A 21487-nucleotide genomic window follows, 5' to 3' on the forward strand; every position below is an offset into this window, starting at 1 on the left:
AGTGACAAACTGTTCTGCCAATAAACGAAGGCATTATTGTTTACTTAACAGCTGATGATGACGATGACGATGATGATGATGATGATGGAGAGGGTGTCTGAAATGGTTTCTATGGCAACAATCAGTGCTGGTTATACATCACAGGAGGGGAAAGAGCCCAACCATTTTTATACAAACCGGTAGGATATAACAGGAGCTTACTTTTAGTCTTGACTTGCTGTAGCAGTCAGTGACTAAAATCCTTCACTGGGAGGAAAACTGAGTGGGTAGTGGTGGCTCTGACTCATGCTTTTGCTACAATCTGGGCAAAATGTATATGTATAGTCTCCCCCTCAGGTACTTTACATATATTCCAAGGAAGATATGATAAACAAGTGAGCAGGACCCGATGACTCACCAATCCCAATGAAGGTGACTACAGAACTTGTGCCCTCTTGTACCCAAGAAGCAACAGAGCACAGTTCTCAACAGTCAGGCTCAAGTTAAAGGCCCGGGGCAAACTTCATTACCCTGGTGTGGACAATTAAATACAAGCACAGACCAGTTTTCCTTCACTTGGCAATAAAGCTTTATCTGATTCTGATTCTGATTCTGGCCCAGCTAAAGTGTAAAGTGAAAAAAGGCCTGCTTCTGCAACCCACAGAGAATTATTAGGCAACGCTCAAACATGCTGATTGAAAAAAAAAAAATTCAATTAGACTATTTACATGTTATCACTAGCACATCAGCTATGGTTGGACCTGCTGCTCATGACCTGGTGCTCAGTCATATTACTTTGGGAAGCAGCTGACAAACTCTATCCAGGCTCTATCTAAGAGATGATATTATGAAGTGCTGTAAAGGGGACTACTAGCAGTCTTGTCTCTGGTGTCTGACCTTGTGCTCAATCATGCTGCTGATCTCAGGCAGGAAGTTCTGGCTGATGACACGGTAGAGGTGGCGGTCCTGTGGGGAGGTTTTGTCCTTGATGCTCTCCGCCAGACTGACCCATTGTTCCTCTGTATCACACACAAGGGACCAAGTGCCTCGCTTATGGCCTGGTGGAAGCAAAGAGGGGAGACATCGATTCAAGTGAAAATGTTTGAGGACGTTTAAATTCAATGGTAGCGCAAATACACACATTCCTCCATGAAGTCAACATGAAAATGGAATTGCTCAGATTCATTAAATCACTTCACCTGGCCTTTGGGGAAGATCTTCCAGCCCATTTTCTGTCTTCACTTCTTTTACTCCACTCTCCACCTCACTGAAATAAAAAAAATAAATGAATGAATGAATGAATGAATAAATATTAGATGCAAAACAGTCCCTCAAAAATATAGGGATTGATGACTATTATGCTTTATAGACATTACATTAGAGTTTTATGTATATCAAATTTGAGACTGTATATCTCAGCGACACCACGGTTGCTTATGTTTTTCCCTCCTCAGCTATCTGCTAAAATTTCAGCTTCCCTTTCACCTGAAATTCAATCTAAACTGAGAATTATTTTTATAATACATGATATCTTCCCAGCTACGTTTTTCCTCACAGCGCAAATTTCAATACAAGGGGACTACACTCATGGTCACAATATGGTTGGAGAGAAAATGGCCAAGAAATACTTAATTCATCATTTATTGCATTTTAGATCAAGCAGATGATGACTGACAAGGGAGCAAATTAAATGATAACACAAGCCTACAAATAACCCATCAGGTGATCACCGTCTTTAACAAGCTTTTACAACGTTTTCATTGTTTTAATACAAAAATTGTACAAACCTTCACTTATATGTACACACTCAAAATCCATATTGCAGTCAGCTACGGTGTCTTGCATTTTCTTTTGACATAAACATTACAGCTGTGCAACACATGCACAACTACACGTGTAAGCAAAGTCTGCAATGGGCAATTTGCACTGACAACAAACAAAAATGTTTTTCTCACCTTAGCTGAGGGTCTTCAAGTCTTTTCTTCTTTGGTGGTCTCCCCCTTTTCCTTTTCTCAGGTAATGTTAGTTCAGTGGGTTCACTGCTGGACAAGCAACAAGCAGAAGATACTTTTTAAATGACAGGCTTTTAGCAAGGGGTAATTAGCAGTGGGTAATTAACCCTCAGACCTGTAAACAAGTGTCAAACTGCTATTGCAATTACACATTTACCACATGCTCTAAGCAACCACAGAAAACATTACCAGTGACATAACATTCATTCTTGGTGTACTGCGATGAGACAGAGGGTATTTACCTGATCTTCTCTGCTTTTCTTTTGACTGGCTCTTCTTTGTACATACGAGTGCCGTAAAAGTACCAGTAGAGGGCTCCATTTCCATCCTGCCCCAGTGGTTCCACCCTTAGGCTATCTGCATCTAGTCCCTGATGGGGGGTTGGGGTGGAGACACTACATTTATCAAATCATGTGTAGGATTCTGTTTTTAATTCATCAGTCACTTGTGATTGACGTCATTCAAACCTTTGAGCCTACACTGAAATGAAGCAGTTCCAATATCTTACTGAACACATTCATACATTTTTTTGAGATAAATTATTTCTAAAAATGTCATCTCATGTGAATACGTATTCAACATATTCAAGAACAATTATAAACTGTCAGTTTTTAAAAGCTGCATCTTAGATAGGCATTGAGTTATTGTCCAAGAGGCTATCTTTATTGGGTGTAATGAAAGCTACAGTTCTTCAAATTCAGTTAGACTTCTGGCATTCTGTGACAAATATAAATGTATATGAAAATTTTAAGCTCCTCTTATCGACACAGTTAAAACAATGAAGCAATGTTAAATGATAAATGATTAAGAAGAATGAAAAATCTTGTGGTGCTTTAAAATTCACCAACCAGTTCTGGGATCAAGCACTGTCAGCCTGCTTTCACATCATGTTTACAGAAACCTCATGAAACTAATAAAACTACTTTTACTGTAAAAATTAAAACCTAAGAAGTAGCAGATTTGTTCATGTACTTATCATAAAGTGATTGGATACAAATGCTTATAGGAAAGGTACCATCATATTTCTGTGGTTTGACATTAACTGATGTAGTTTCATTAGTATTTTTGCATGGTTTTGTTTAAATTCTGTTATGACAGAAAAATACAAAGAAATATAATACTTCTATACCGAGCGTAATGAGTATAACTATCGTGAATTTGTACCTTCAGTAGATCAAAGACATCAGCAGCGTCCAGACGGTAGTCACACAGCCTGTGCAGCAGTTCCACCTGAGTGCGAAGGGGGAGATTCTCAAAGGGGCCCTCTCGAAGTGGGTTGGGCTTCCCTTCTTCTAGTTCCCACCGGTAGCTGATGATGTCGTCCAGGTAACTACTGAATGCCTCTGGGCTAAAGGATAGAAGAGAGACAGCAAGTTATACATGTTTCTCAAGACCACACAAATGCATATATTTGTGATGCAAGCCATTTCCAACATTAAAATCTCTTTAAAAACAAATACTGACAAATTAGGCATGTTGCAGCAAGCAAATCTCTCTCTCTCAGTTGTCTATTCAGTTATATAAGAAGCAGCAGCTGACATTCTAGTGGCAGAAGTACCATTACATGATCTTTAGCAGTTGTTGTGTGTAATGCCAGATTACTTGGATTTGTTACGTCTGTCAGGTCTTCCTAGTCTTGTGTTTTTTTGTATGCTTTGTTTTTTCTTAAATTTTGCTTTTCCAGTGATTATTAGATTTAGGAGGGCTCAGCAATAGGTTTGCTCAATTGCCGAGGGCAAGTTAAAGTAATTCAGAAACACACATAAGAGGGATAAATCATGAAGAAAAAGAAATAAAAAGACTTTTTTTTCAGAGCTGATGATGGAAGTAGCTAAGGAGTGTGCCATCTTGCTTTCTTCTTTTCTCTGTTGAGAGGTACATGTACAGTATCAATCAAGGACTCGCAAGAAAATGTTGGTGCAGAAAGATGTTTCTGTGCTGAAGCACATAGTTGAGCATCTTTTTCCTTGGGTGTCGTAAGAGGATGTGGGCGAAACTCTAACAATGTATGCACAGTTGACGTAAGTTTGACAGCCGGCAGATAACATCAAACATTACTATTACCTTCACTCGTGCTGATATTTAGAAAGCAGGGTAAAAATATTATTACAATAGTACTCAATTTCCAAGGAAAGGTTAGTGATGAGTTTAAGCCCTTGAAATTTTAGGTTCATTTGTTAGATAAATTTATTTGACTTTGTACATGTTTTTAATATCTGTACCTGTAAGTAGTAAAATTATATGTTAACTATAATTAAGATATTTACAAATGGTCACATAATGCTTATTTTTTTAAATTAGAAAAAATAAACCAAGTGAATATTTGTTTTGTCCACTGAAATCTGTCAGTATGGATAAACGGAACCAATTCAATTGCAAATGTGTGCACATTGTAAAGCCAACACACAATGTGGCCATATTGGCTAGCGTCCTTTTTTGATGCAAAGTTTAGGAAACAAACAAAGTTCTAACTATCATAGTGGCTGGTGAGACAGAGGAGGAGGAGGAGGAACAAAAAAGAAAGATTTGTTTCTTTGAATGGAGCAGGGTTGTATCTCTGCTATGAGTGGGAGCTGATAAATAAACGTTGGTTCCGGTTCAGGTCTAGCCGATTAATCTGTACCTTTCAGTTCCAACTCACATGAACAGAACAAGGGCTTGGGGCAGGGGTGAGCATCTATGCAACGGCACAGAGAAAGAGGGACAGAAAAAATGGCTTATCTTGAAAGAGCAGTGTGCACTTTTCACACAGCTGCAGGCTACCCCCTCCTCGCTACCCCATCTCTCTCCTACTTTCTGCCCCTCGTTCTCTCCGACATCCTCCCTCCCTCCCGTCCCCGCTCCGGCAGAGCGTTTAACACGTGCGGATGAAAAGGGCAGCCCTGTGAAAGGCCAGTGCTGAGCAGCCACCCCCAGGATGCCAGCGCCTGTCCAGTCCAATAAAGCAGGTTGTCCTCCTCTTACCGGCTGCCCGGGTGGAAAAACTGGATCATTCCTGCCTCGCATCTTATCGCTTCACTGGTACCACTATGCTACTTCCAATAAAGGGCTAGAGTAGGGTGTGTTTAAAGGGGAGAACCCCAGTGAGATATTAGATATGTGGATTATGTGTGGATTTGAATAACAGCCTCTGCAACACCCTCACTTTCTCCCATTATTTGATCACAGTTTCTGTGGTTATGCTGTTCTAGTATGTGTTAGTGGTAGAGGATGATTTCACCACAGACCCAGTCACCATATGGTGAGTAAACTCTGACGTCTCAGCGAGTCATAGTGCCAGTGAGTCAGACTTCCTATGAAGGCTCCTGGGTGCTTTGACTAATTTAAAGGATATGGAAATACTGTTTTTCCTGGCAGCTACAAATCAAATGATATTAATTGATTATATTCCATTGTGCCTCTGATGTTTCATTTGAAATTGTAGGAAATGCTTCTGCTGTTCTGGTTCTGACAACGCTAGGACCTCGACTGAAGTTTGTAACACACATTTCAACAATAGAATTCGGAGCAGGTTTGCACTTATTTAAGCACTTATTCAGTAGTTTAGCCATCACTGAATTTCTGGTCAGCTGCATAACCTTGCTTGCTTAATATTTCATCAAATATTTGAAATTACACTGTATACCTCCACTCACGCAAAATTCTTTTGTGGCTGCCTTTATTTAGTCAAGATCTAAAACTTAATTCCCAGCCTTACTAGAAAACAAAATGCTTGATACCTGCTCAATTTATGGTAAAACAATCATTTTAAGTTGTCTGACAGCTGCTTTATTGGCAACCACCATGTTCACCACAAACATGACGCACAACAAGTATCACTTCCTGTATCTTCCCAATAAGAGTTCCTGTTTCCATAATACATGGTAACTTGTATTATCGCACACAACCTGTAATTAAGTCATCAGGATACATCGCAACCAGTACAAAACATTACTATCTGTAACTTTAAGATTCTAGTGTACTTTTGAAGACATTCATCATTAAAAATGACCCATTATGGACAAAGCACAATGACCCCTAAACTCAGGTGTGCATAAGTTAAAAACATATTTGTATACTACGAGACTTCAGTTTCATTTGCAACTGGTCAGTTGTACAGGTTGTATTCTAAAATTGTTTGAAAAACAACAACGTAACTATCACTTCCTCAACCATGACTAACAATTTCATCCACTTGTTGATGATGCCATGAAACACAAAGTCCTTGAAATTAAATAACATTAATTTCCTCAGCACACAGATTGATTTTCTTTGTTGTACACTCACGTGATGTCATTGCGCTGGTAGCATCCCTGCAACAGACAGGCAATGAGGTCCCCGAGGAAGTCCAAGTCCTGCAATGACAGGGCTTTCTCCAGCTCCTGGAAACACACAACAAAGGAGACAGTACAGTCAAATCAAACATGAAGAATGCTGCAAGGAAATTAACTAATCGACCACAGACACTGGTGCAAAGATACACAATTTACAGATATGACAACTGTTGCCACTGCTCAGCTGCTAAAAAATGGAACAAAGACTTTAGAAAGATAACATTAAGGGCAAAAAGAATAATGAACAGGCAATTTTTGAGGCATGAAACAGTTGTTAGAGTCAAAAAACAGACACCATCTCAGCTGTGAGATGATAGTTCAAAAGAACAAGACATTATGTTTCTTAATATCTCAGAATACACTTTCGTATCAGTATAAGGTAAGCTGGCAAAGGTATGTGGCAGGAGAGGTGGTTGGAATGCACAAGTTGTGTGGTTGGGGCTCCTTGGTTTGCCACAGGTTCTTTGGCTGGAGCCTAGGTTCAAGTTCAGCCATGACCCCTCTCCTGCCTGGCATTGTGTTTCAGCCATTGAGGTTTTATGAAGCGGCAGTAACCGGCAGAGCAAACTCTAAAAGACCTGAAAGCACCAAGGAGATATGGCAGGCAGCAGGAGCCTAGAGCTGCTGCACAGCAGTGCCCCCTCTTCTCCTCTGCTGACCAACCAAGACACAGGACCCCACACGGCTTCCCAGCATGCACTGCTCTCCCCAATGATGCCCCAAAGGCTCTATAGTAGAACAGGAGGGGAGAAAGAGGGAACAGGAGGCTGAGAGGGCAGAAATGCAAATGCAAAGTGCTCTGTCAGCCAAGTGTCCATTTCACTTAAAGCACCCTTTTGCGGGATGCAAAGCAGCCCCTTCAGGCTGAAGCCCCACCAGTCACTCTTCAAAAACAGAACATGACTGATTGAGGCTGACCATTTCTTACCCCTCCTGGTCCTTGGTTTCACATCAACAACAGAGCCTAACTCTTCCTGCCTCTCATAAACATCCACAAAGTACTACTGCATGTTTAAGGGAGAAAGAAATGGTCCAAAATTATCTCAAGGACGAGGAGGCAAGTTTAATTACTGCACGGTCACTCGTCTCCTCTCAGTCTGCCTCTCTCTAGAGGTACCCGGTTGAGCTCAGGGGTCACCAAAGGTCAGCATACACACCTCCCGGCCATGGAGAGTGACGGAAGCTGGGAGCCAACAAGTCAACGCGATGAAAAACAGAGGAGGAGGAGTGAAGAAACAGACAGGAGGTTGAGAAAGAAGTTGAAAAACAGGATGAGTTTAATGTTTCTGTTTGAGGTTAGAAAGAGAAGAGTATGAAGGAAAACTTGAGACAGCCAGTACCTGCTTCTGACTCAAGCTACTATAGAAACATACCAGGAGAGCATGTTGGATGGCAGTAGATAAAATTCAGCTGTGTATCATGAGACACAGGAGGAGCATTTCATTAAGTTTGATGAGCATTTTTTAATGAACAATTCAAGAGCCAAAAGATCAGCTTGTCACAGTGATGGATGAGATACATTATAATGGATGTTGAGAATAATTTAACAACAATAAACAACAACAATAAAATAACAACAAGACTCAAACAGAGGACCTGAAGTTACAGAATTGGTGCGTTAAAGAGAGGCATACCAGATAAAATTTAAAGTCAAGATCTCTATCTTGCTGTGTTACCCATCATATCCTGTCAAATAATGGCTGAAAGGTTTGTGTGTTCATACATTCAGATAACGAGACACAAATGTATAGAAACTGGATGTGCTGATGGTCAATACAAACATTTTGATATACCAGAGATTCAGACGAATTATTGCTGCTCATTGACATTGTCATCGAGCAGCTGTACAAAATTGCAGAAACCATTCCCTGCAATCCCAACATAGCCACTCATCGATACCCTTGTGACAACACTGGGACCGAAAGTATCTATCGGTGCCACGGACAGATGGCAGAGAATGCAGTGAATGCCATCCTCGCTATCGCTGACATGGAGAGGTAGCATGTGCACTTGGAGCTCATCAAGATGGAAGTCAAAGTGGGAGGCAAGCTGGAGGACACACAGCTTGTCAAGGGAGTCCTCACTGACAAGGAGTTCAGCCACCCTAAGAGACCCAAGATTCTGAAAAATTCCAAAATTGCAGTCCTTACCTGCTCGTTTGAGCCTCCTAAGCTAAAAATGGTCAGGTGTAATATCCATTGTTTACAATAACTAGCTTACAAACAACTGTCTTTTGTCCATCATGTTATTTAACAATGTATACATCTCAATCTCTGCATGTCTGATTCATTCATATCTTTTTTAATAAGAACTCTTTCACTATTGAGACCTAGTTTATCTGTTGGGTCACAGACTAAAGAAAATGATGAGGATGATGATGAATGATGCGTGTTTACCCGTGTCATGAGATGTCAGCGTCATGCAAAGCAACACCATGTATAAAATAGGCAGAGCAGAAACCTCAGATTGCTTGGACCTCTGTATTTAACTATATATCTTTAAATGTTAGTAACAGGTATTATTGACAAACTTAATGGCTACGTTTGCTGAGTTCACACATTTCTGCAACACAAACCAACTGTCAGTTCTCTAGTGTCTACATCCATCAAAACAATCACTATGTGATTAGTTTTTTGCAAGTCATTCAGTCTTGTTTGTTAAAGAGCTGTATAGCGCAGTTCTCTCCCAAATCTTGATATTTGAGACTGTGATACTGTATAGTATGCACCTAGCCAAGAAGAAGGCAGATAGACCTTTGACAACAAAGAGGAGGTTCCTGAAGGAAGCACATGTTTCTTCACATGAATGTATACTCTCCAGCTGTAGAACTCTGTCACAACCATGAGCGCTGATCATTTAAATCTAGGAACACAGAGTGTGTAGCCGTGTGTGGACGAGCTCGTGTGCATAGGATGCTCAGAGATCCTGGGTCACACTCTCTTCCACTTCCTGGTCCCATGGCCAGAGTGAGCCCATCCATCAGAGACAGAATGCACTTTGATCACACTTTGAAAAAGCTTGGGGGCCAGGGCCAGGGGAAGAGCGGCGAGCTGAGTACAGCACGCAAGAGTAGAGGGCTTGCCCCAGCCCATGGATTAACACCACCCTGCTCCACCTTTGAAGTGCCACACAGCATCTCAGATGGCAGAGGGAAGGGGAATTAATGTGGTGTGCATGCCCTTTCTTCAGCCATCCATCCAGCCACCCAATCCCTCTGTGGCCTGGTGCTAACAAACACTCAGCTTGATGAAGGGCTGCGAGGGACATGTCCTTCGGGAAATTTTGCCCTCTGTAAGCACATACACAAAAAGTAATAACCCAACTAATACGCCACAAGGACACTTCCCATAACGATCAGCAGACATAGTCAACAAAAACAAAACACACATTTACTGACATTCGTTCTTGCTCATGTGTCAACAGAATAAACACAGTGGAGTACTTTGGCTGCCTCACATTAATGATCAATGGGACACAAAGATAAGAGAGCTGGAAAACTGATAGGCTGTGTATAAATCATAGAGCTTAGGTGTCAAATGTATCACTAAGCTACTAAGGTGAACAAAACAGACTATTCATACTCACACACACACACACATACACTGGGACAAAGATTGGAGGGTGAGTCAAAGCTTAGTCAAAAGGTGTGTCATTACCGCCGCCCCTTTGTGGGCTTGGCTTGCAATTTGCAATTCACCCTGAAGATATTTGCCACTTGACTCTCCTGCTGTTTCTCTCTCTGCTTCTCTCAGTGGCTTAACCTCTTCCTCCCTTCTTCCACACCATTTTCCTCCCCCTGTTCTGCTGCCCAGTGTCTATGAGGACCTCTGAGGCATTCTATTATTCCCCTGACAACAACCTCGCTCCACTCTCCACCCCACTCTTTTCCTCTCTCCGTCTTCCTTATCTCTCCCCTTCCTCCACACATTGTCTCCACTCTAGCCAGTTGCTGGCTACACTTAAGCTGAGGACAATGCAGGCTCTAGCTAGTTACAGAGATTGTGATAGGTAATGAATCTTCCAAAAATTATTTAAATGCACGGTGGTATAACAAAGCAGCATCTACACTGTCACACCTGACGTATCTCCACTTCAACAATCTTTACACCAAAATTAGCATTTATATGGCAGTTTCTGAATCAGTGCCTACTGAGTGATGATTGAATGCTGCCTGAACAGGGACAGATGCAATAGTATTTACATGCCAACATCCGAAACTCCAACATGTCTCACAGCATTGTGCCATAAAAGGGAAAATGACAGCACGTCCACGCGTTCAAGCTACATTGAGCTTGCATTGGTGACCACCTCAAAAAGGCTTTCCAAGCTTTCCAAAGCGTGACCGCTTACACGTGACGTTTGTATGATTTCCTTAAGGTCAAGTGACTAGCAAATTATCTCCACTGAAGAAAAATATTGTCTATTATCTATTTCTCTAGGCTTTTGCTGAAACCATGGTGAACAACACAGAAACAAATGTTAGAATGCCAAAGCTGCTTAAGTTGCAAAATCAAATGATTCTCTAATCTGGTCATTATCACAATATAATCGCCTCACTCACCATTAGTTACCTCTATGTGTCTTTACTTTAATTTAGGTTCAATGATCTATCCAGCATCATACAGTACAGATTATGATAATGCTGGGCAACAACAAACTGGAACATACCAGAAAATCATTTCAAAAGTAAAACACTTGTAATTTTGATAATACAAGGAATGCTTTCATTGAAGATAACTGTCAGTGTATTGGTTTTATACTGTTTGTATAATGTGTGTGACACTGCTCGTGTTTCTTGTGCTCAATGCACCCTGGCCCACAGCCCATGAGACAATGAAAAGGCGGAGTTGTGCAGACTCCCTGACAATATAGTCCTGAAAATACACAGAGGCACTTTGTCAGCCAGATTGGCATGAGTCTGTCAAAACAACTTGATAATATAAGTGGTAGTTTTCCTCTAACTTCCTCAATCTCAGAAATGAAGGATTCACTTTATTGTCCCATTCCCAAATATGAACTTAATAAAAACAGAGTCACAGAAAATGCGGAGGTTGAGGGTGAAAGGATACAATTACATGGTTTCTCTTGCAAATACAGTCCTTGGTCTCCTTGTTGGTGGCTATTCATTCAGGCTTAAGGCCCCCAGACTCAAACAAACAGCCAGATGCCTTTATCTGACAACTCCACTGCCTCTCATGCCATTCGGCAGAAAAGTTGCACTGAAACAGACCGCCTCAGCCTCATTTCTTGAAAGATCATTTTGGCTGAGCTGATGGTCGCAATGCAATCCTGCAATGTCTTATATGAAGACATTGCAAGATGGAAAAAGAGTATCCAATGGCGTCCAATCCTCCGACAGCCAACCATCTCTGACTTTGCACGTTGAATTGGAGCATGGCTCCAAAAGCTTCCAACGCAGCTGAACACACCACACAGATTTGTTCCCGAACTCGTCCGTGTCTCCCCAAACGCTTCAGACGGCCAATGGTTGGGCCAGTGTGTTCCTGCCTTAACACTGTGACATGCATCCTTTCTGAATGGATCAACAATTGTCACTCAGCGCTCAATTGCATACATCCTTCCAACCTTGGTTTAACATGGGTCGGACATTTGTTTGGACGCCTGGCTTTGGTGTCAATGCGTATCTAATATGTTACTGATTGTAACTACTAACTGTCATTTGACAGACACCCCAAAAGTTAAAAGGAAGGGTGAGAGAGAGTAAAAAAAAAAAGAAAAGAAAAAAACAAGAAAGGGAGGGTGTGTATTGACTAAAAAAGAGACATGAAACTGCAACAACTTTCAATTAGTAGTGAAATCTGTGTAATTGCATGATTAACCAGTGAAATGTATGGTACTGCACAGCAGAACAGAGTCCCTGTTGAAGGTGAGAAATAGAATTGTGACAGCTGCCTCACAGGAATGGGTCCAATGTGCATGTAGTAAACACACATCATGCACACATCTGCTCCTCTTAGGGTGCAAAGATAAGTTCTACCGTTAGAGGACGAAACTCTAGGTCTGTTTGGCATGAAAAATACGAGACATGAGAAGACACGAAAAGACATGAATCAACTTAAGAGAGGACCAGACTTCTTAAAACAAAGGAGACATCAAGCCTAAACTGACTTCAAGGCAGAACAGACCGTCTGCATTTGTAGATAAAAGCGACCGCATTTCTCTGTGGACACCAATGGCCCCATCATGTGTCCAAATCCATATCTGTAGGGAAAGACAAATGGAGATAAAATGTGTGTGTGAATGTGTGTCTGGCCAATGCGAGAGTGGGAGAGAGCGAGAGAGAGAGAGCGAGAGAGAGAGGGAGAGAGAGAGAGGGAGAGAGCGAGGCTTGTGATAAGCAGAGCGGCAGCGTTTGCATCAGCAGCTCCAAGGTTGTGGCAGATCCACAGAGCCTGTAGTATCAGGGGGTTGGCCTCTCTGGCTACGCTCACTGCAGACACTTTCCATGCGACTGCCGTTAACAGCTCCTCCGGGGTCTATATCACCAACAGTTGGAGGATGCATGCACAGCTAGCTGGAGGGGGAAGGGAGGCCTGTTTGTTGTGTAAAGGCTCCTCTCTTCCTCTCCTTTGCCTCTTTCTTTATTTCTTCCTCCTCCCCCACTCCCCTCCCACTTTCATCTCACACATGGTTCCTCCAGGAGCCATCATCTGACAACACCCTCCTCCCCCACACGTAACCACCTCCTGCCACATGACAAACATGCACACACAGCCATAACACCACAGGAAAACGCCCTCGCATCCTCAGGATGTACCGTTCATCTGATCATCAGAGGCAAGCATCAACATCTTTGAGTTGCTGCCAGACACATCTGACTGACACACCAAAACAAGAACTTGCTGATTTGTTAGCATCGCTGGCCGTTATTCACTACGTCTGGTTGAGCCTCAGTGAAAATTTGTGTCGTCCACACCCGCCTTAAAATTCTGAATGTTTTGTCACAGTCAAACTTTTGGAGCCCTTGGGCGAAAATGCCATTTGTTCATGAAAATATGTGAACAGGAAGAGCAACTTCAGGTTGGTCTATATATGCTGCTCCTCCATGCAGGAAGAGTGACAAACATTAAATATAGTTAAAATTAAATTTTAAAAAACTACTGTTTTATAAAGGCTCCAATACAATGATATGGTCAGTTTCATCTTTCAACTGAGTCTCATTTTAGCATCATTGTCAAGGCCAGGTGCGACAGGTGGCTGTGCTGAGAGATGGACGGTGGACAGATCCTTCCTGTGACGAGTTCCCTGCAGACAGACTGAGACCCTTTGCCTTGGCCTGGCTGGTGGGCTATGTGGGAGAAGAGATCATTAAGCACAGGAGATGGGAGGGCCACCCACTGCAGCCAAGCGCTTCTTTCATATATCCACTGCCAGCTCTGAGGAAACCACATCATCAACATCTCTATATAAATCAGAACTTCCTGCTTCAGTCGACATCCCAATGGTCCCATTTTCTGACTACATAAACATGCACCTGCATATGTGTGCATATACACACACACACAAGCAGTTAAATTCAGCCTGCTGGCCTCCAAGGAGAAAGAAATTGTCCCTGACCAGTGTGGTTGTGGACAACAGAGGGAAGAATGGAGAAAACAACATGAAGCAGATGTCTTACAGCCTTAAGGTCAAAAAGACAGACCTGAGTACAACTTGCTTCTTGACAGGGAAACAAAAAGGAGCTTTTAGATCCAAAAGTTGAATTAATTCTAACTTATTGTTTATATGTTAAGTGGCATACTGAGAACATAAGTGAATTACCTGTCAAAATGTAAGTCTCACTTTGGAGACAATGCTCACTGGCAAAGACTCCATTTTGTGATATGCTTGGTGAACAGGTGGTGCGAGGGCAACATCTCTGGCTTTCTGTAACAGTGTTATCCATCAAACACAACTGGCTGTGTTCGCAGGAAGCAAACTGCTCGTTGAAAGCCCTTTAATTCATTTGAATACAGCAGGAATGCCAAAAGCAGGGTCATCTGCAGAAAATGTTGAACTAAACTGAATTCTGAGTGCCCCGAAACACAACATTATCGTTCATATCAACATTAGGGCAATGCTTTAATTTGTTTCTCCAACTGGACTTCCTGGATGCCAACATGATATCTAGAAGTCACACACTGGTGTCTCATTGTAGCAGAGGTTGTTTGTCTCAGTGTTTAAAAGATAACCAGGCATGATATCAAAGTCTCCTCTACAACAGTATGCCTGGATCTTTGTTTAATAAGGGTTTTTGTCTAAACAACATGCCCCACAGCTGCATGGCAACTTATACTTATACTTATTAACTCTGGGCTGGGCTGTTTTTGGTCTAAATCTCAGCTAATTGTTTTTAATTAGGCTCCTCCAATGAAAATGCAGAAGGCTCAAGAAAAAATAACTACATAAACAACAACAACTAAAAATAATTTCCAAAAGAGTTGAATCTGACTTGCTTTTATTGAAATGTAATGCAGCCTCATTTAATAAGGTGTTGCCTTATCATGTACATGTAAATGTACACATACTTTCCTGGTAGATTACTTACCTTGCAATCATCAGTTAAGGGGGTTGGTGTTTTTCAAGTTTAAAACTTGTGTTTTGATAGAGGATAAGCCTCCAGATTCGCATCTATTGCTCCAGCCGGCTTTCCTGGATTGTGCTCTAATGTGTCACCACCAGCAACTAAAACAACATGCCCACGCAGTAGCAATATTTCCGAGTAACACTGTCATAGTCCTGGCAGTAACAGCAACAGGTGAGGAGGACCCCACATTTACATTAGCACAGTGATATTTTGAAAACAAACTGCATTAAGAGAGACATTCAAGTTGAGAAAGCGCAAGTGCCAGCCTGTGGCCTGATACAATCCACATGGTCAGCCGAGTGTGTGCCAGTCTGTGCCCCAATAAAGCTTTACACACCCACACCCCTCCTTTGCTTTACCTTATGCCAGCTCTCGGACAACACTGCTCAAAAAAAAAAAGTCTGTGTTCCTAAAGCTCCCTCCCTCTTTACATCGTTCTTTCTTTGCTTACATCTTATCTCTATACGCAACAAACAGCAACATGTTCCAGAATAAATCTCTTTATTTCCTCCTCTCGCTGTGATGTTGCATCACAAAACACAAAACGTTTTTCTTGGCAAGCTGAATACACATATTAACCACTGACTCCAGAACATTTTCCAGGGTTCCCACTGGATGAGGCCTGGTTAAGTGAAGTTCTCATCACTTGGTTTCTCTTACCTCTGCCTCACAACCAGGCGCAAAGGCCCAGAGTGAGAAAGCAACATTGGAGGGACGCCGCCCCAGACTGGAGACAGAGAGAGGGAACCATGGGGAGCTGCAACAATGGAGCTGGCTGAAACAAACCCTGGTGTATGTGCCCATCTACCTCCCCCTCTGTGCACACACTCCCCATGTGAAACCATCTGATGCATGTACTGCTGCCTCACTTGTCAATCACAACTGGGGGAGGGGCAGCAGCCTCTTACAAAGCCCTTCTCAAAGTGCATGTAAGGGAGGGTATTAAAAAAGACATGCAGAAAGGTTCTTGATCTTTGAGCGGTACTCGCAGAGTCTGAAAAAGTTTTGAAGGCTGTAAGTGTAGCCTGGACTAGAGAGTGTCAGAGGTTGGTGTATGTAGAGCTTTAGGAAGGGCTGGGCTGGGGATGTGTCAGTGGGTGGGACAGAGGGACAGAAAGGGAAAGGGGTGCAAGGGATGAGTGAACAGTACAGATCCCAGATGAGAATGGGTCATTGTTAAATTGGTAATGGAGCCCAAGCATGAACGTAAACATTATCAGTGATTTAAGTCACCAACTCCTGATGCCTGAGGATGATGGTGCAAATATCAAACAAACTTGGGTGCGGTGAAGCTGTAGAACAGGAAAAATCTTCAAATTCCACCCTCTGCTTGCTTTTGCTAGAGATAGGCGGCCTCTTCACTACAACCATCTTTGGCCCTCACATCAAAGCCCCCTAATTGAGGCCAGACTGGAAACAGATATTAAGCGACCGCTATCTCCAGTTGTAATCCACAAAAACTGGGAATCCACAAGAGTGTGTGACTGTCTGAAGTTGGGCCATGATGGAGCAATACTTAAGCCTTGATCCTATTCCCCTGTTAATCCATTTGCTTTCTAGACAACAGAAACAAGGGCGTGCTCACAGGCAGCCTGCTCTCGCTTATTTACCAGATCTAATAGGACTAAATCTTCTTTACAATCACACTGGGGGCTTTACAAAAATAGGAGCCCCCTCCCCAGAATGACAGCAGCGGCAGCAGCAGCTAGCACCCAGTCAGAGTGGAGAGCCTCCACCCTCCAGGGGGAAGGGAAAGAAAGAACCACCATCTGGGGTTTAGTCATGGTGATGCCAGGGGCTGGGGCTCAGCGACAGGGAGACTGCTGGGGCTCGAGAAGGGGATGGGGTACTGGGACAAGAGATGGCTATGAGGATGGAGCATGGGGAGAGGTAGACAGAGACACAATTCCTCGTAGAGGGGTTGATGTAGATGAAGCTGTGTTGCAGGAGTTTGGCATGTACAGATGAGCAAAAAGGTATTTAACAATTCATCAACGGGGCAGAAACAAGAAGAAAAGCTTACTTAGAACTTCAAGGCGCTGTATGCCCAAATTACATATGTAAATCAAATGAAGATGGCTCTAGCTTTGTTGGAAATTACAAGATGTCACAAACTGTATGAACGAGTGAAGGAGCTGTTGGTCAAAGACAGTCTGTATAGTTCTGAGAAGGTCTAATTAGGCAACATTAGTGAAAGCACAAGTGTTGGAAGACTATGGATGTGTGAGGACTGGAAATGGGTATTATTAAAATTATAACAGTAACACAGCTTTTACTAATACTGCTGGTACTGTTTCTATTCCTATTTTATAGGATATCATATGTATTCATCTTATGTACTGTACATACACTAAAAGTCTTGAGTGGCAACAGCACTGTTGTAAAATAAATCAGATAAACTATTAGTCTTGTTTGAAAAATTCAATCTCAATTAAGGTCACTCTGGACTGAGCATCACAGATAATTGAATTGTAACAGAATTTATGAATGAATGAATGAATATGGTCTCCTGATAAGAGACTGACCAACAGCAACACAGTAGGTTAGGTTAGTAAACAAAATTGACACTGGAACTGTGAATTTCTAAGCAACTGTTCGGAAACTGCTCTGACAATTTTAGTCAAATGTATGAGTGCAACAATTTTTATAGCAGCTGGCATAAATAACATTGCTGAGGTGAATGGAGCAACTACAAAAAGAGTCGAAAAAAATGCATTTTTCCACCTGTGATGCCCCATTGCTACATGGTTGGAAAGACGCCTCTCTTGTTTCCACGCTTGCATGCAAAAAATGGTTGGGGCTGGTGCTTATTTTGAGTCCTGTGTGTGTGTTACCACATATTTTTTCAGGGTCTCACAAGGAGTAGCCAGTCAGTGACTGGATCTAGCACATCGAAACCCTTAAAAGTGTATCAGTTATTATGAAACTTAAGTTAGTTCTGCCGAGCACTGGAAGCATCATCCATAATCATTTTGCCAGTGAACTCCCGAGGTAGATACATTTCCCATGTCACTAGATAAATGTCACTAGATAAATAATCATCGTCCCCAAAGAGGCATAGGCAGAGGCAGAATTCAAGGCACAGTTGAGATAATGACAGGCAGCTGATGAAGATACATGGGATAAACGCAAGATGATGTGCCAAACAGGCTGCCCACGGAGCACAACTAGGCAAGTTGACAGGGACAGAGGTCCTTGGCATGAAGGGCTCGTCACTGAGGATCCAGCAACAGAGGCCCACAGCGTCCGTAGACTGTGGGATTTCAGGCATCATGAGGATCAGCGTATGGGGACCCTGGGCCTGCTTCCTACAAATCACTCTCTCACTCTTACTAATGTGCTTTCACTTCCTCTGTCTCTAGGACACTTTTTCTCCACTTCCCCACTTTCCCCTAACCTTCCACTCATTCTTCACACACACACACGCACACACACACCTTGCCCAGCTCACTGCTTGCAGCCCGAGGAAAGTGGAAACCAGAAACAGTGAGGTGTATCAGCCAATGAACAATGTGCATGAGGCTGTTTTTGTAAGGCTTTCCAAGGAGATGGGGGGATACTCCATTATCACTGACCAGCACCAGCAGAAAGAAAAGAGCTGCCCCAACAGTATCACAACAGCACTGTCTAATACCCCCTGGATCACGGAGTTCGTCAATAACCACCCTGGTAACAGTTTTACAGGGCACAAAACATTGTGGGCTGAAATGTGGCATTGACAAACACAGTCTACATTCTGAGAAATATGAAGGGGTGTTCCGGTGACACCACCACAGTAGAAATTTAATCAGTTGGCCCCTCCCATCCAGAGCTCCAAGACAAAATAATGCAGCATAAGTATGCCTGTATCTTACTCACAGTGTTGGGCAAGCTACTTGGAAAGTGTAGTAAGCCAAGCTACCAGTTACTCTACATTAAATTAAGCTTCACCACACTGAAGATACCCCCAGAGAAAAATAGCAAGCTAAGCTACAGAAACGGTTATCATAGTCATAGTTTTTGCTAAGGTTCTCTAGTCTGTATTCTAGTTTCAGCTTTTATATTTATATTTTATATTTATTTTATATATCTATTTAGTCATTATATATAATTCAGCCTTTAATTGTATTTGTTTATTTTATCTACCTCATTGTTTTTGTATTCAATTTATGTCAAGCGGCTGTAACACTTTAATTGCCCTTTGGGATTAATAAAGTACTCTATCTACCAGCAGCCCATATAACTGGCAGTTTCAGTACAATTTGTACTAGTAGCGATATCTACATACATTTTAAGCTAATAATTTTGACTAACCACCATACTTTATTTTTGGAGAAATTAAATTTTTGTTGTACTCTCTGCTGGTTAAAAATTACAAAAGTAATAATTCAGAGTAATGTAAACTTTTCGAATGTCACTCTGTTCCCTCATTATTCAAATTTGTCTTTTTGTCTCTGAATCAATTCATCTCCTCCTCCATCTTTCCATCAACTAACGAAACTCAATAAACTCACCTGTCTGTATTCTCCTGCAGCAGAAACGTTGTAGGCAACAGCCCAGGGATTGGTTTGTGATGTCACCATCATACGGAAATGCTTCTGTCAGCTCCACATACACAGGTGTGTATGGTGGTGGCATCACTGACTGATCATTATATTTCAGACCGCAGCAGAAAGCCCCACTGCACTGAGCTTCAGAGTTATTTGGAAAAATGTAGCTTGTGTGGACACTACCGCACTACTTGGTCAATAGAAGAGCTAAGCCTCCTGAAAAGCTATTTGATTCAGAAAACAGCGACACTACCACCACGCTACTGAGAAATGTACTTAAACTAGAAACATCACTACTTACTTGTAGCGACGTTACTTGTAGCGACGTTAGTGCCCAACACTGCTTACTCATCACCCAAAGCTTACGACAGAGGAAAAAAATGAATATACATCTAACAAGCGAAAACATGAAAATATTGTGATATTGAGGCCATCAGCAGTCACAATATCAGCCCTGGCTGTTCATAATTTAGGGAAAGGATGGCAAAGACTGACACAACAAAGACAACAGCAACCAATGCGTGACTGTGTGTCCACAACTAAGGACTGATGGTATGTCAGAGTTGACACTAAAACCCAGGACAGAGTGAAATCACTCGACGCCCCCCCACTTTGTCATGACCAGTGACAGCCATTTCCTGCCCCCTTTCCACCCCTGATTCTTGGGTAATTCAACCTATACAACTAGAGACATGATTGCAACTGAAGGTGACTGACATGACCTGACAAATCTTACAGAAGCACAGCCAAAATAATTTCTTGGAGAAAGACAAAAGACGATGAACTGAATTGAAACCAATTGTCAGCTGTCACTATACTGATTAACTATTACATACAAGTGGCTCATCAATTTTCATTGACCTCAAATAGACAAGTCAAGACAAGGAAAAAGGTAAATGAGTCAGGCCACAGTGCCCGGGCAAGTTAGCCTTGTTGCTGGTATGTGGCATTAAGCAAAACAAACTGTGTCTGACAGTTTCCTCTTACTTAAACAACACAAACTCCTCAGAAAGTCATCATGTTGGATGCTAATGTTCAGACATAAGACCAAACCACTGCTGACTTATGTTTTAAATTAATGGATTGCCTGATCTTTGTATTAAGATGTTAGTATTAAGTGCCAGAGAAGCAACTAATATGACAGGACCATCAGCTGATATTAAAATTAAAGCTCAGTGTAGAGTCTTCCTGGTATCCAAAGTGTTGAAGACAGAAGGTCAGATTAAGGTGGTCTGCATTTCCTAATTTTTATGACTTCCTGTCGCTGAAATCTTCCTAATAGCCTTCTGTCAGCTGCAAATGGCACCATGCACACAGGTGTAAAAGCAGAGCTCCAAGCTGTTGCCAGGATTAGTGGTGACATGCTTTACAGGAAAAAAACGAGGACAGAGAGAAAATCAGAACAAAGTTCTGAACAACAGCCTGGGACATATGTGAGCTTATCAGTCATACTCTCTCTTAGAATGCATGCTATGTTTCTGAATGTATCTCTACCAGCTGCTAAATAAACACTAGGAAAATCTGTCTTAACTGTGTATGTAATGTATATTTTCCCCCTCATAATAACCAGCTTCTCACACTACTATACATTTTCAGAGTGAATGTGTGTGTGAAAAATCTTGCCTGTAAGACCATATTATGGACATCTCAAGGCAACAACAACATTGGGCATACTGTTATAGAGTACCTGAATGTATCAAACATCACCTCACACAAGTGGGTCAACATGCAGAGGCGTGTAGATATTTCTAAAATCCAATGCCATAAAAGGGAGCTTTTACACATAATAGGTAAGTTTCATCTAATCAACATGGCTTCATAAGGTATTTTAACTCTAGCATAATAAATGTCTTCATATAAACACCTTTCACTTACCCAGAAGACAAACTATAAGAGCACTTGATTTGTACACTACATACAAAGAAATTCACCTACTTAAGTCAACACAGAAATAAAAGCAAGAACAAACTATTTCTTGTAAGGGCAGATAACATGATGCCCAATTACTTTCACAAATGCAGCATTTACACACTCCAATACAGTAGGTGCCCATTTGCACCTAAGATG

General features: G+C 42.0%; 1 protein-coding gene across 2 annotated transcripts in view; it reads right to left on the bottom strand.

Annotated features, from left to right (window-relative positions):
• The window catches only part of LOC119023829 (cat eye syndrome critical region protein 2), a 37429-nt gene that overhangs the window by 12987 nt on the left and 2955 nt on the right, over nt 1-21487 (bottom strand). Inside the window, exons 2-7 of one of the 2 annotated variants that reach the window (XM_037106032.1) lie at nt 6258-6352; nt 3156-3339; nt 2234-2361; nt 1935-2018; nt 1179-1246; nt 877-1037 (exon numbers count right to left, since the gene is read on the bottom strand). In XM_037106032.1, coding sequence (XP_036961927.1) covers nt 877-1037; nt 1179-1246; nt 1935-2018; nt 2234-2361; nt 3156-3339; nt 6258-6352 — 720 coding nt within the window. Of the gene's footprint in view, nt 1-876; nt 1038-1178; nt 1247-1934; nt 2022-2233; nt 2362-3155; nt 3340-6257; nt 6353-21487 lie in introns of both variants that reach the window. The other variant, XM_037106031.1, reaches the window with a different exon arrangement.

Source organism: Acanthopagrus latus, chromosome 8, assembly GCF_904848185.1.
Source record: "Acanthopagrus latus isolate v.2019 chromosome 8, fAcaLat1.1, whole genome shotgun sequence".
Classification (NCBI taxonomy): Eukaryota; Metazoa; Chordata; class Actinopteri; order Spariformes; family Sparidae; genus Acanthopagrus; species Acanthopagrus latus.